This window comes from Peromyscus californicus, unplaced genomic scaffold, assembly GCF_007827085.1.
Source record: "Peromyscus californicus insignis strain IS unplaced genomic scaffold, ASM782708v3 Scaffold_3__1_contigs__length_106647218, whole genome shotgun sequence".
Taxonomy (NCBI): domain Eukaryota; kingdom Metazoa; phylum Chordata; class Mammalia; order Rodentia; family Cricetidae; genus Peromyscus; species Peromyscus californicus.
The window spans coordinates 73,821,955-73,834,359 of record NW_026294551.1 but is presented as its reverse complement, the minus strand read 5'-3'; the positions used below and the strand labels follow the sequence as shown (position 1 = coordinate 73,834,359).

Here is a 12,405-nt window from a genome sequence, read left to right as displayed (position 1 = left end):
ATCAAGGAAGACTTGTTGGAAGATTAGAGAGCAACAGGGAGTTGATCTTAGGTAGAGCTGACATTTTGTATCAAAAGACACAGTTAAAATAATCAACTCAATGGAGTCATTGTCTAACAAACTGTCTGGACCCAAATCTTGGTTAGTTGGCATTATACCAGAAAATTTTGTAGCTACATTTGGGAGGTTTAAGATAATAAAGATCACCCACCCTCAAAACTTCTGCAATTGGAAGAGATGCTGTGTAATTCTTAGTGTGGAAGGAATATGGTCCAGAGCAAAAAACAACAATTTGTAGAAGAGTAGATGGTAAGGGGGGAGGTTAGTAGGACTCTTTGGTGACTAGAAAGGTTTGAAGGAAAGTTTAACTTATGAAACAGGAACAAAAGAGCCACACATGTAGGCAAAAGAGGTGGAGGTGAAATCAGATTAAAAGTTAGGAATACAGGGTCGAACAATACAGGTATGGGAAATGTCATGCAATTAGTTGACTGCAAGCTGGTCATGGTGGTACAAGCCTATAATTCAACACTTGGAAGGAAAAGGCAGGAGGATATGAGGTCAAGATCTGTCTAGACTATACACTGAGTCCCTATCTATTAAAAGATAGGCTACCGTGAAGGATGTAACATGAACACTGATTCTGATAGCTGATCATAAATGTTATTTATAGAACTCATGCATAGGCACACAGATGGCATAGGCACACAGATGTGTGCACATGCTCAGATATAAACACACACTTTAACACAGATGACACTGACTATTATACTTCAGAAAGCAAAAGCATAAATGTCGAAATACCTTATGTGTGCCAAGCAGATTAGAAGTAGGGATTCAACCTTTAAAACTTAGGATCAGAAGAATAAGGAAAATCACAGCTGTGCAGGAGGGCCCAAACCTTCCCAATTGTTCAGTTAATGAAGGAACATTTTTCTAACATCCTGAAGTGTTCAACTCTCAGAATTTGATATGGAAGCTTTGACTCTTTGAGAATATTAAATTTTTTGTGCAGTCTATTTTTATACTTATGTAGTTTAATACTGTCTTCACATTGAGCCACTGAAGTGTAAAGTTATAGCAGGATAGTTTTTGAACAACTAGTGGGTGGCTGAGATGAAAGCATTAATAAATAGGACTTCTTCCACTGGCTAACATCATTTCATTTTTTACTGGATAAAATATGTATACAATATAAAAGGAAATATAAATTCTTGAAGTGTTACTCTACTTGGATATGGGATCCAGTGAAACTTGAAGGTCATTGTTTTTCTCTATGTGTGGATGGTAGTCACTTAGAAAAGACCTCTGTCTACATATGAACCCTAACAACTCTGCCCCATCTTCACCCACATGTACTGGGCTCACACAGGAAGCTCATTGCTGCCCAGTCCCTGAGCCAGTGTGACAAAGGTCAAAATCAGCCTGAGTGATGAGATAAGTGTCTAGGTGTGATGTATGGCATCTGCCAGAGGCCCATCATTGGATTCAGGTGAGGAGTAGTTTACAGGTGTTCTTAAAACATGCAAAAGGCTCCTGAAGATTTTCTTTTCATGATTTCAGAACGTGTGTATATTAAGAAGGCCCCAGTTACCAGAGTCAAGAAAAGAGTGGGAAAAAAAACTCTGTGAGTGGCTGGTAGGGTGTCATAAGTACAGGAACTGGTACCTGAGTAACAGGTACAGGAGCAGTGTGCAGACAGGGGAGCTGTGAACTGATGGCATCAGTCTCAAGATCAATGGGACACTTCAGGTAAACAAAGGTATTGTGGTTTGGGAGGTCAGCCTGACCTCTGCAGGACTCTGGGGATTAGAAAGCAGTACAAATCCCCTAAGGTGGATCACATAAGCAGCCACTTGTGTCAAGATCTTGCTTATACAGAAGAAAGGCAATGGAGAATGGGATGGGAAAGTCTTCACCTTTGGAACTCCCTAGCCTTGGGAATCTCACCTTCTACTCTAGGTTTCCAAGTAAAAGAACAGCTCTCAAGGAAATAGGATTTTGTCACGCCCACTTTTTACGCAATACTGGAATTGCTGCAAGAATTCATGTTCTCCTAAGGAACCACTAAAGAGCTGGTGTAAGAGAGTATTTTAGGGTCAAGAACCTATAGAGGACTTTCATGTACCAGTCATTATTCTAGGCACCAAAAGTAAAAGCCTGAATGGCATAGGTCAACTTATGGATCTAATTTCAGACACGGTGACCACACTGAATTATATTTTTCCAGAACTGGTTGCATGAGGTAGAGTGGAAAGTAAGTGAAGGATTTTAGACAGAAGAAAGTAGAAATGATAGATGGAGGAGTCAGGAATGTAATTACCCATAAATATGTCAGGAGCAACTGAAGGACACTTCGGGGAGAGACATAAAAGGCTGAGGAAATGCACATAGGTTTTATAGAATAAGCCCTGTTTAACAATGTGTACAAGTGTGAGGGGTGCACCCTATGATGCACCTGTGGAAAAGATGAGTTTCAGGTTCACTTCTAACCAAAGCAATCACAGCTCTGTATTCTTTTTTTATCCATGCTTGGCTTGCATTTCATAAAAATCCATAGTTAAGTTACTACTGATGATTTTTATTAATCATTGGTCAATACATCCAGGTCATTTTCATTTTCTACTTTTTAAATACATGACTTAAAAGCTTTCAATTTAATCACTTCCATCTCTTTGTGTACAGCTGAAAATTTGTAGTGAAAGTGAATTCTGGCTTATGTATGTGGTAGCCACTTAATGGTCTACAGCGTCTTCTTTAGTTATGTTGAGATCCTTTGGGATTCCAGCATCTTTCACATAACTGATCTGATTGTGTACTTCAAGTATATTAAACTGTCTATATATCATTAGAAATATCATTGATAGGATGGAGACAATTACAATCCCCGTGTTACTAACTGAGAAGCAATATGAAAGTGTTAATTCTTTTCTATTTCAAGGAAACAAATATTCCTGGGATTTTTATGGTACTAGGCATGGTGCCATAAATGGAATGTCCCCATTAATAAGTTCAACATTGGTTGAGAGCCCATTTCCACCAAGCAATGAACTAGGAAATGAGTGAATAATTGAAAAGGCCCAACACATGACACTTAAAGCTTAACTGTGTAGACAGAACGCTGGTAGAAGTCCATGGTGCCATTTTTTCTAGTTTCAAAATGTTTCACAGCACTTAATCCCCATCAAAATCCTGTAAAATATACAAGATTTATATTTGCATGATGCAACCTTCCAGAACAGGTGATAAAGTCAACATTAGCAGTGTTCCAGTAATCTTCATAAACAGTTGTACTCAACTGTCATAGTCATTCAAAACCGTCTTTGGTGTTCTTGTGACCTATGTGTATATTCATACTTTATTTCACAGTTCACCTTTTGTTCATATTTCCCACAGAGGCTGCAAGCATGGTAGTCAAATATACAGCTAGGGCACTGGAGAGGACTCTCAGTATAGTAGGCTCAGTGAAAAGAATAATGTCTTAATTTGCCAAAACTGCTTGTTTGGAGCATAGGTGAAGGTTCTGTGGATTACCAACATCTTTTTCTGATTTCCTATATCCTATTCAGATTTTTTAAATTATGATAAACAACCACTTATAAGGGAAAGTTACTTTTATCCACACCCACAGTTTATTAAAGTGCATTCATTGTTAACTCCCCAAGTTGTTAGAAAACATTGATTTTAGTGATATTGGGAGGGAGAGTCAAATGTTTCACTCAAGTTATTTAATATCAAATACATACCATAAGTCAAATTAGCATTGATTTAATGCCTCTTATATACTGTAAGAGAAGACATTACCTGTTTTTCTGTATTCCTAAGTGCCTAGGAATATCTCAGATCACAAGAGAACAAAGAGTAAAATAATTTAGTGAGTTCATTATAAGCATCATTGGGGGGGCTGAGACAGTCAAAATCCTTGTGCTACTAACTGAAAACCAGTCTGAAAGTACAGATAGAAACCATATAAAGAAATTTGGCTTGAGAGGAGAAGAAAACTTTTGCTGAGAAGTTCAGAGATGGTTTTATCAGTGGGATGAAGGTGGCCACATGGCGATAGGCATGGTGATACATGGGAAGTCACATATTAATCGAAAGCCCTTTTGTTTCTCTACAGAGACAGATGTGTACTCTTCTCGGTTCTTATGACAGACACCTGCTGACTTGAGTAAGTCTCCTGTAAGTGTGACATGGATCACGTACACTCAGCAAAGGAAAACAGATAAGCACTGGGGAAGCAGATTTGTGGTCTTAGCCTGGTTAATACTGGATCTTCGGGTATTTACAGAATTCTGCCTCATAAACCATAATGAAGAAGAAATGAGAACAGCACTAATGCTATCTTTTTGTTAAGTTCATGTTATCCATGTTTTTATTTTAGTTTTCTCAGTTGCTAGGAGTTGGATATAGGATACAGGATAGTTACACAGGCTAGAAAACATCTTTATCAGTCATCTGTATCATGAACACTACATTAAATATCAACAACATTTTCATTAGTTCTTTGAGAATTTCATACACTGTACTTTCAGCATATTCACACCTCCCCTAAACCTCCCATAGCTACCTTCTCTACCTTCCATCCAACTTTGAGATTTCTTTTTCCTTTTTTTCCTTTCCCCCATGCAGTCCAGTTTGTGTTATTCATCTAGTCTTGAGAGAGGGGTCTGACCTGGTGTGTGGTCAACCTATTAGGGGTCACACCATTAAATAAACCTGATTCTCCAGCTCCCAGCAGCTATCAAATGCCAACATTATATTGTGGTAATGCAGTTTCCATGTGACTGCATTTGGATCTGCATCTCAGTGCTGTCAGGGAGCAATATAGAATTTCTACCTTCAGACAAAGCAGCATTGGACCCAAAGGATTGAGTTGTCTGGAAACATCCAGACAGCTAGATTGGAGTTCTAGCAAGGGCCACAACACCTTGAACCAGAGCTTTCCTATCTGAAGAACAGAATAGAGAGAAGACAGGACGATGGGATGCAATAGCAAATTAGAAGGTGATAAGCATGATTTTTGAGTATTTGTAGAATGCTAGAAGTTGTGTTTTAACCCATACTCCTTATAGGAAATAGTGAGTTGAGTTGTAGTATTTGTGCAACTGAAAGGCTATGGGAAACTACAACTCTACTTCACCAGAGAGTTTCATTTTGGTGGGTTTCTCAGATTGGCCTCAGCTACAAGTCTTCCTTTTTGTCACTATTTTGATTTTCTACTCCCTGACTATCTTTGGCAACACAACCATCATTGCTCTTGCAAGACTGGACCTTCGATTACACACTCCCATGTACTTTTTCCTCTCCAATCTCTCCTTCCTGGACCTCTGCTACACCACCAGCACTGTGCCCCAGCTCCTGATCAACCTTCATGGATTTGACAGGACCATCAGCTATGGAGGGTGTGTGGCACAACTGTACATATTTCTCGCTCTGGGCTCCACTGAGTGTTTGATCCTGGTGGTGATGGCCTTTGACCGCTATGCTGCTGTGTGTCGTCCCCTGCACTACACGACCATCATGCACCCCCTTCTCTGCCAGGCATTGGCGATTGTCTCCTGGGTGGGAGGCCTCGTGAACTCTCTGATCCAGATAAGCCTCATGGTGACCATGCCCCTCTGTGGCCATCGACTGAATCACTTCTTCTGTGAGATGCCTGTGTTCCTCAAGTTGGCCTGTGAAGACACAGAAGGAACAGAGGCCAAGATGTTTGTGGCCAGAGTGGTGATTGTTGCAGTTCCAGCTGTGCTCATCCTGGGCTCCTATGCACAGATTGCCAGGGCAGTGCTGAAGGTCAAGTCAACAGCTGGGCGCAGAAAGGCTTTTGGAACTTGTGGGTCCCACCTTCTGGTGGTTTTTCTGTTTTATGGCTCAGCCATCTACACATACTTACAACCCAAGGGCAGTTATTCTGAGAGTGATGGAAAGTTTGTTGCCCTTTTTTATACTATAGTTACTCCTATGCTGAACCCTCTGATTTATACCCTGAGGAACAAGGATGTGAAGGGGGCTCTGTGGAAGGTGTTAGGAAAAGGCACAGACTCCGGGTAAGATGGGGAAGAATGACCAGCTCATTTTTCTGTTATAGCTTTCATAGTCTGTTCTAGGACCATTGGTCACTAGTAAACAGCCTTCAGTAGACCCCAGAGTTTTAGTGTCTTCCTATTGGAGAGGTTGGGGATCTCTTGAGGCTCTTTCTATGTCAGTGTCAGAGAGTGAAAGTTGCCTTATATCACAACATTGTAAAGAAGGCTTGGGAAGATGGTGTGTTCTAGCTACATGTAGAGAGTGTAGGAATTGTGGGCATCTCAGAGTGAGGAAAGGCTCATTAAATGTGTCATTACCTGATTCCCAACAGGTGCCCCAGCGGACGCACCAAGTCTTAAAGCAAAGTACATGAGTTCACTGCTATGGCTTTAAGATGAAAATATGAAAAAGCATTTCATACTCAGAATCCAAAGAATTATCTCTCAATTTGGCCTTCCCTAGATACTCATTTCTTGAGCATGGATAATTTCCTGGATTTTTTTTATTTTTGCATCTTTCCATTTTATTTATATAACAGCTATTTAGAAATGCCTTTCCTCCTTTTTAATACATTACGTGTTCAAGCAGACAGGACTCCTTTATTGACAGATTTGTTTTCTTGTCACAGGGACAAGGATTTGATATACATTACTTTGTTACATTTGTGGAGTTATTTATACTTTCACAGTGTTTTTGGCAGGTAGGTCTTAAAGACAATAGAATAGCTTGCCAAAAAATAACTTTGTGAGGCTGTCACAACCACTCCTCTAAACTGAAGCAACTAGATTTTAATAAGATATTGTTTTAGAGAGTTAGGAGTTCATGTAATTGCTCCTTTGTCAGTTGTGATGTTGTTTTGTTCTTTAGAAACAGGTTTCTTTTTTCGGTATTTTTTTAATTAAGAAAAAATTTCATTCATTTTACACACCAATCAAAGATACCCCTCTTCCCATCCACCTAGCTTCCCCCTCCCAACCGACCACCCACAAGAAAGCAAGGCCTCCCATGGGGAGGCACAATAGATAATTTCTTATTACCTGATTGTGACTTTACTGTGTCCCTAAGAGTGTGATAAAAGCATGACAGGAAAGTCACACAAACTCCACCCCAAGCAATGGAAATGTTTCCCTGAGTCAATGAGGAATGTGACAAATAAAAATAATTTGATTTAATGCCAATAATCTATTAGTAACATGTGATCAATGTCTCTGTATGTCAGTTACTTTTTTCATTGTTAGGACCAAATGATCAGGAAACTTGAAGTAAAGATTCATTTTGCACATGGCTTCAGGAGGTTCAGTCTGTCATGAAGGGGAGGACATAAACAAGCACAGCAGCTTCACATCATGGTCGGCCAGGAAGCAGAGAGAGCAGAAATACAGGCACTCTGCTGGCTTCCTCCTTTTTCCCTTTTATTCTCCCCAACCCGCCAAGTCCATGGGCCTTGTCACGTTCATTCTCCCAGGAAAATGTATTCACAGAAGCATCCAAAGATGTGTCTCAAATCTAGTCAAGTTGTCAAAGAAGATCGGCCACTATAGGTCTACCCATGGTCCGCTTGACACCCAAGCACATATTCAGTCTGTCTCCAGGAGTCCCGTTAATCTTAACAATTCTAGAATTGTTCAAAAGGTCAAGTTAAACTTCTCCTGTGAGACTCAAAGCAAACTCTTGGCTATGACCCATTGTAAACATTGAAAAAGTATTTACAGCAGGGCAGCGATGGCCCATGCTTTTAATCCCAGCACTCTCAGGAGGCAGACACAGGCAGATCTCTGTGAGTTTGAAGCCAACCTGGTCTACACAGTGAGTTTCAGGATAGCCACAAGCTATACAGAGAAACTCTGTCTCAAAAACAAAAAGATTTTATACAGTTCCAACATACAATAACAAAGTATGAACATTCTTCTTCCAAAATGGAGATATGGGAGCGTAGAAAGGAGAGATGAGACCAAATCAAGACTGAAAACCTGAAGCTCACACATTAAAACCTATAGCTCAGTTTCAGTATCCAGGTCACGTAATGGCATGATTCAAATTCCAGTGGGCATGGATTTTAACAATAGATGCTCGAAATTCCCCCTGGGATAAAGTTTCTTTTTAATTTTAATTTTTCTAACTCTCCTTTACCTACCATCTCACACTGACACAGCCTCTAGTCTGACATCTTACCCTGAAGTCTTCCTCTTAATGAATTTTTATCATATCCAGGCATCTGCATATATTTTCATTAATCCTCAAACAGTCTTATAGGATAGGTCACAAAATCATCTTCCTGATGGAGAAAATGAGTCTTAAATATATAAGAAATCTTGTCAGGATTAAAAAAAAAAACTTGTATCTACAGCTGTTTTCCTACATTGTCTTATGTTTCCTTACATGTTTACAGATAATTTTGATTATTAAAATTTTAAATCATGGAAGGGTCCTTGGGTGGGAAGAATTCACCCATGAGCTGCTTGGTGTTTCTAAGCCTGGCAGGCTATGGAGGACAAACACAACTCTGCCCCAAGGCTAAAGACCTAGAATTCACCCACAAGCCTGCCAGGCACCTCTAGACCAGGGCAGTCAGTCACCATTATGGTGAGTACAGGGTAGCAAAATGGGAGAGAGAGGGAGAGGGAGAGACAGAGACAGAGACAGACAGAGAGACAGAAACAGAGCAGCACAGTTCATGTGCTGGAAACAGAGGCAGATCTGAAGAGGCAGTGAGGAATAAGCTGAAGTAGATGCCCTGGAGATGCATCTGGAGATGTCTTGGTCTGGGCTGATACCAAGGGCATGACTAAGTCCATGGCCCTGATGTAGCTGTGGAAGTCTATGTTGATGTCCGTGGTTGCTGTTATTACTGAGGGCCCTGTGGACATGTGGAGTCTGGGCTAGTGCCTGTGACCATGTTAATGTCTGAGTCAGTGGCCCTGCCTCATCCAAAATCTGCATTGATGTCTGAGGATGCTATTGCCATCAAAGGCCATATGATGCCCAGAATCTGGGTCCACACCTGAGGCCATGTTGGGATTTGAGGACCACATTGCCATCGGGTCCATGCCAATCTGAGTGACTAGCACTGCCAACCCAGGAACCATGTTGATATCTGGCCTAGGCTGTTTCCAAGGACCATGTCTGGGTCCATGGTCCAACCATAGCTGGGTTCTGTATTGATGTCTATGGCCCATCATAGTGCCACTAAGGGCCACAGGGATATCAACGGCCTGGACCACCAGGTAGGGACAGACTACTGTCCGAGGGTTGAGCCTATGCTGGGCCCATGCAGATCTGAGTAGCCTGGACTGCCACCCAGAACCATAGTGTCATCCATGCCAGGAATCATGTCTCAGTCTGTGGCCCTGCCACAGCCTCAGTCTGTGTTTTTGTCTGTGGCTCCTATTACCACCGAAAACAGTAAGGATAGGGCTGCACAGAGCTGGCCCCGCCTCCTCACTGACTAGAGGCCCTGCACCTCTCCTGGGCACCACAACAGAGATGACCCTGTTGTCAGGGGCCCAGGTGAGCTAGCCCAGCGGCATGAGAGCAGGAGAATTGACCCTGTCCCCAGTCATCTGCCATGTGGTGGCATGGGTGTGGAAAACACGCCCTCTCTACCCTCACCCCTTGCCACCTGCAGCAGGTGAGAGAGCTAGCCCCAGGCACACTGAGAGTGGGAGAGATGGCTCTACCCCTGACCAGCTGTAGCACATGAGAGTGGGCAGGGCATCTTACCTGGAGACACACTAGAGCTGATCCTGTTGGCAGGTGCACAGGTGAGCCAGGCCTGCACACGTGAGAGCAGGAAAGATATCCCTGCCCTCTCACACAAAATATGCCCTCCACCCTCCACCCTTGCTGCCCCCAGAGTCACAAGAATGGAAGAGCTGGCCTTGCCCCTCATCAAGTGCAGCATCTGGAGAGCTGACTCTGCACCTCACCTGGACAAAACTGTATGCTGGCCCTGGTGGTATGAATGTAGGTGAACCTGACCCGAGGGTATCAGGGCAGGAGAACCGGCCCTGCTTCCCTGCTGTCTGCTACATTGGGTAATTAGCTGGGGCAGTGCCAGAGAGCTCACCTTGATGGGGACAATGAGGGAAAGCTGGAATGATGACCAACCCAGTAGCCCAACCCAACATCCACGTCATCTATGAACTGCTGCTGCATGAGAAGGAGCTCTACCTGCAGACTCAACGCTGCAGGATCTCCATGACACAAGGCAACAATAGGATACCCAAAAGGAGTCCAGTGAGAGCCAGTATCAAGGGTGCAGCAGAAGTCAGAGGGCTCAAACCAGACCAATGAATTATTGCAATGAACACTTACAAGTGAAGATGTGTGGACGAAAGGGTTTACTGTGTGACTCACTGGGCCACGCTACAGCTTCCATGGTGAGAATTTTTTACTCATTTTTGTTTGGTTGGTTGGTTTCGTTTTGTGTTTTGGTTTTTTTGTTTTACTTTTAAATTTTGTTTCAGGGGGTTGTTGCAAGGGCAGAGGGCAAAATGAAGAGGATCAGGATGCACGATATGAAGTCCATAAAAACATCAACAAAAAGATTTTTTAAAAAGTAGTTCAACTCATTAGATATATGTAAAAGATTATTTTAGAAGCGAATAATTCCTTTTTAAGATTAATTACATAGAAGAAATCGTGGCTGTAAAATTTAAGCACTTGGTGAAATATTAAAGTTTTTGAAAAACTGAAAAAAAATCAGCTCCCTACATTGAGTAGATTTGTGTTAACTTTTTGGTACATAAACTGGAATATATGGATGAAACGCTGTATTTGAGTTTGTTATTGATGAAATCAGACAATAGGGAATCATAATTGTGCTGGTTGTGTGTTTTGTTTTGTTTTCTTTTTTGTTTGGTCAATCTGATACAAGCTGGAGTCATCTGGAAAGAGAAAACATCAATTGAAGAATTGGCTCCATCATATTGGTCTGTAGGAAAGTCCATGGGGGCATTATCTGGATTGGTGATTGATGTAGGAGGCCCAGCATGGTGGGCAGTGCCCTGGGCTCCCAGGCAGGAGCACTTGGGTGAGATAAAAAGCAAACTAAGCAAAACATGGGAAGCAAGCCAGTAAGTGGCATCCCTCCATGGCATCTGCTTCAAATCTTTTTTCATTTTTTTTATTTTCTCCAATCCCAGTGAATGAGTTGAAGTTATTTCTCCCCTTTAACTTTTCCCTAATATTGAGATTCCTTTTTTCTTTTTTATTACTAAGAAATTTTCTAGTCATATTACATACTAACAGCGGAGCCCCCTCTCATCCCTCCTCCTGCACCTCCCCCAGCCTTCTTCCCCAATACACCCCCCATTCCCACCTCCTCCAAGGCAAGGCCTCCCATGGGGAGTCACCCTGATTCAATTCTTGCCTCCAGGCTCCTGCCTTGAGTTCCTGAGCTGACTTCCCTCAGTGTTGGACTATAACTTGGTAGTTGTAAGAGCAAATAAACTCTTTCTGCCTAAATTGCTTATGATCACTATGCTTTACGACAGCCATAGGAGGCAACCCAGGGCCATAGTGATACATTATATTTGTGTGTGAGAGAGATACAAAACAGACTTCCCTTAAGGAAACACTCAATTAGGTCAATGATGCATATAAACCAGACTGTGAGAAAATATGAGGTATGGTCAACACAGTACACTTCAGATGGGACTGGGAATTCAGTCTGATTGGTCAAGGACATAAAGAAAGAGATGAAAGTAAATGCAGTCTGAGGAATCTCAGATGGTAAATTGAAAAAGGTGAAAAGTCAAATTATGGGGATACTAAATAGAATTTGATTGGCAGCATATTGGGAATATAGAGAACTGAAGATTACATTTGACGTCTTACAGAACCCATCCGCTAGTTGTAATTGCCACACTGGGACTCAGACATCTCCAAGGCCATCCTTGCCAAACAATTTTTCTTTGCTGCTACTGAGGAGTCTTTGACAATTTCCCCAGGGCATATGTGATACAGTAAGCTAAGAGGAGGCTTGATAATACTCCAGCTTCTTCCTTGTCTCTCTGGTAAGGGAGGTTACAGGGTACGTTGGGAAGACACTGCCATCCCTTAGGTTATGAGCACAAATGAGAAAACTCTTCCCTGGAAAGGGAGTCTTGAATAATCATTAAAAATAAGTAAGTTCTCCAGACAAGAGCTCTCATCCAAGGCCAGCTTCCTACAAAATATATCAGTTCTCCCTAGAACATCTCTAGCTGCAGATGAATCACACACATCACTTTTGAAACCAAGAAACTTGAAGATGGTCATGCAATGCTTTCTGTTTCTGGAGCTCTGAGTGAGTACTGACTGGTTGAGTTACACCAGCCTCACAATTTAAACCCAGAATCAAGAAATATTCCATTATATAATAAACACAGGATG

The 12,405-nt window shown here is 41.9% G+C and overlaps 1 protein-coding gene across 1 annotated transcript; it reads left to right on the top strand.

Annotated features, from left to right (window-relative positions):
* Nucleotides 1-5,118: 5,118 nt before the first annotated feature.
* Nucleotides 5,119-6,054, top strand: LOC128122180 (olfactory receptor 10-like). The gene has a single exon (XM_052757517.1). The coding sequence runs from the start codon at nt 5,119-5,121 to the stop codon at nt 6,052-6,054; it is 936 nt and encodes a 311-aa protein (XP_052613477.1).
* Nucleotides 6,055-12,405: the final 6,351 nt, after the last annotated feature.

Coding starts and splice junctions, on each gene's coding strand:
- LOC128122180 (XM_052757517.1), top strand. CDS start 5,119: ATGGGAAACTACAACTCTACTTCACCAGAGAGTTTCATTTTGGTGGGT.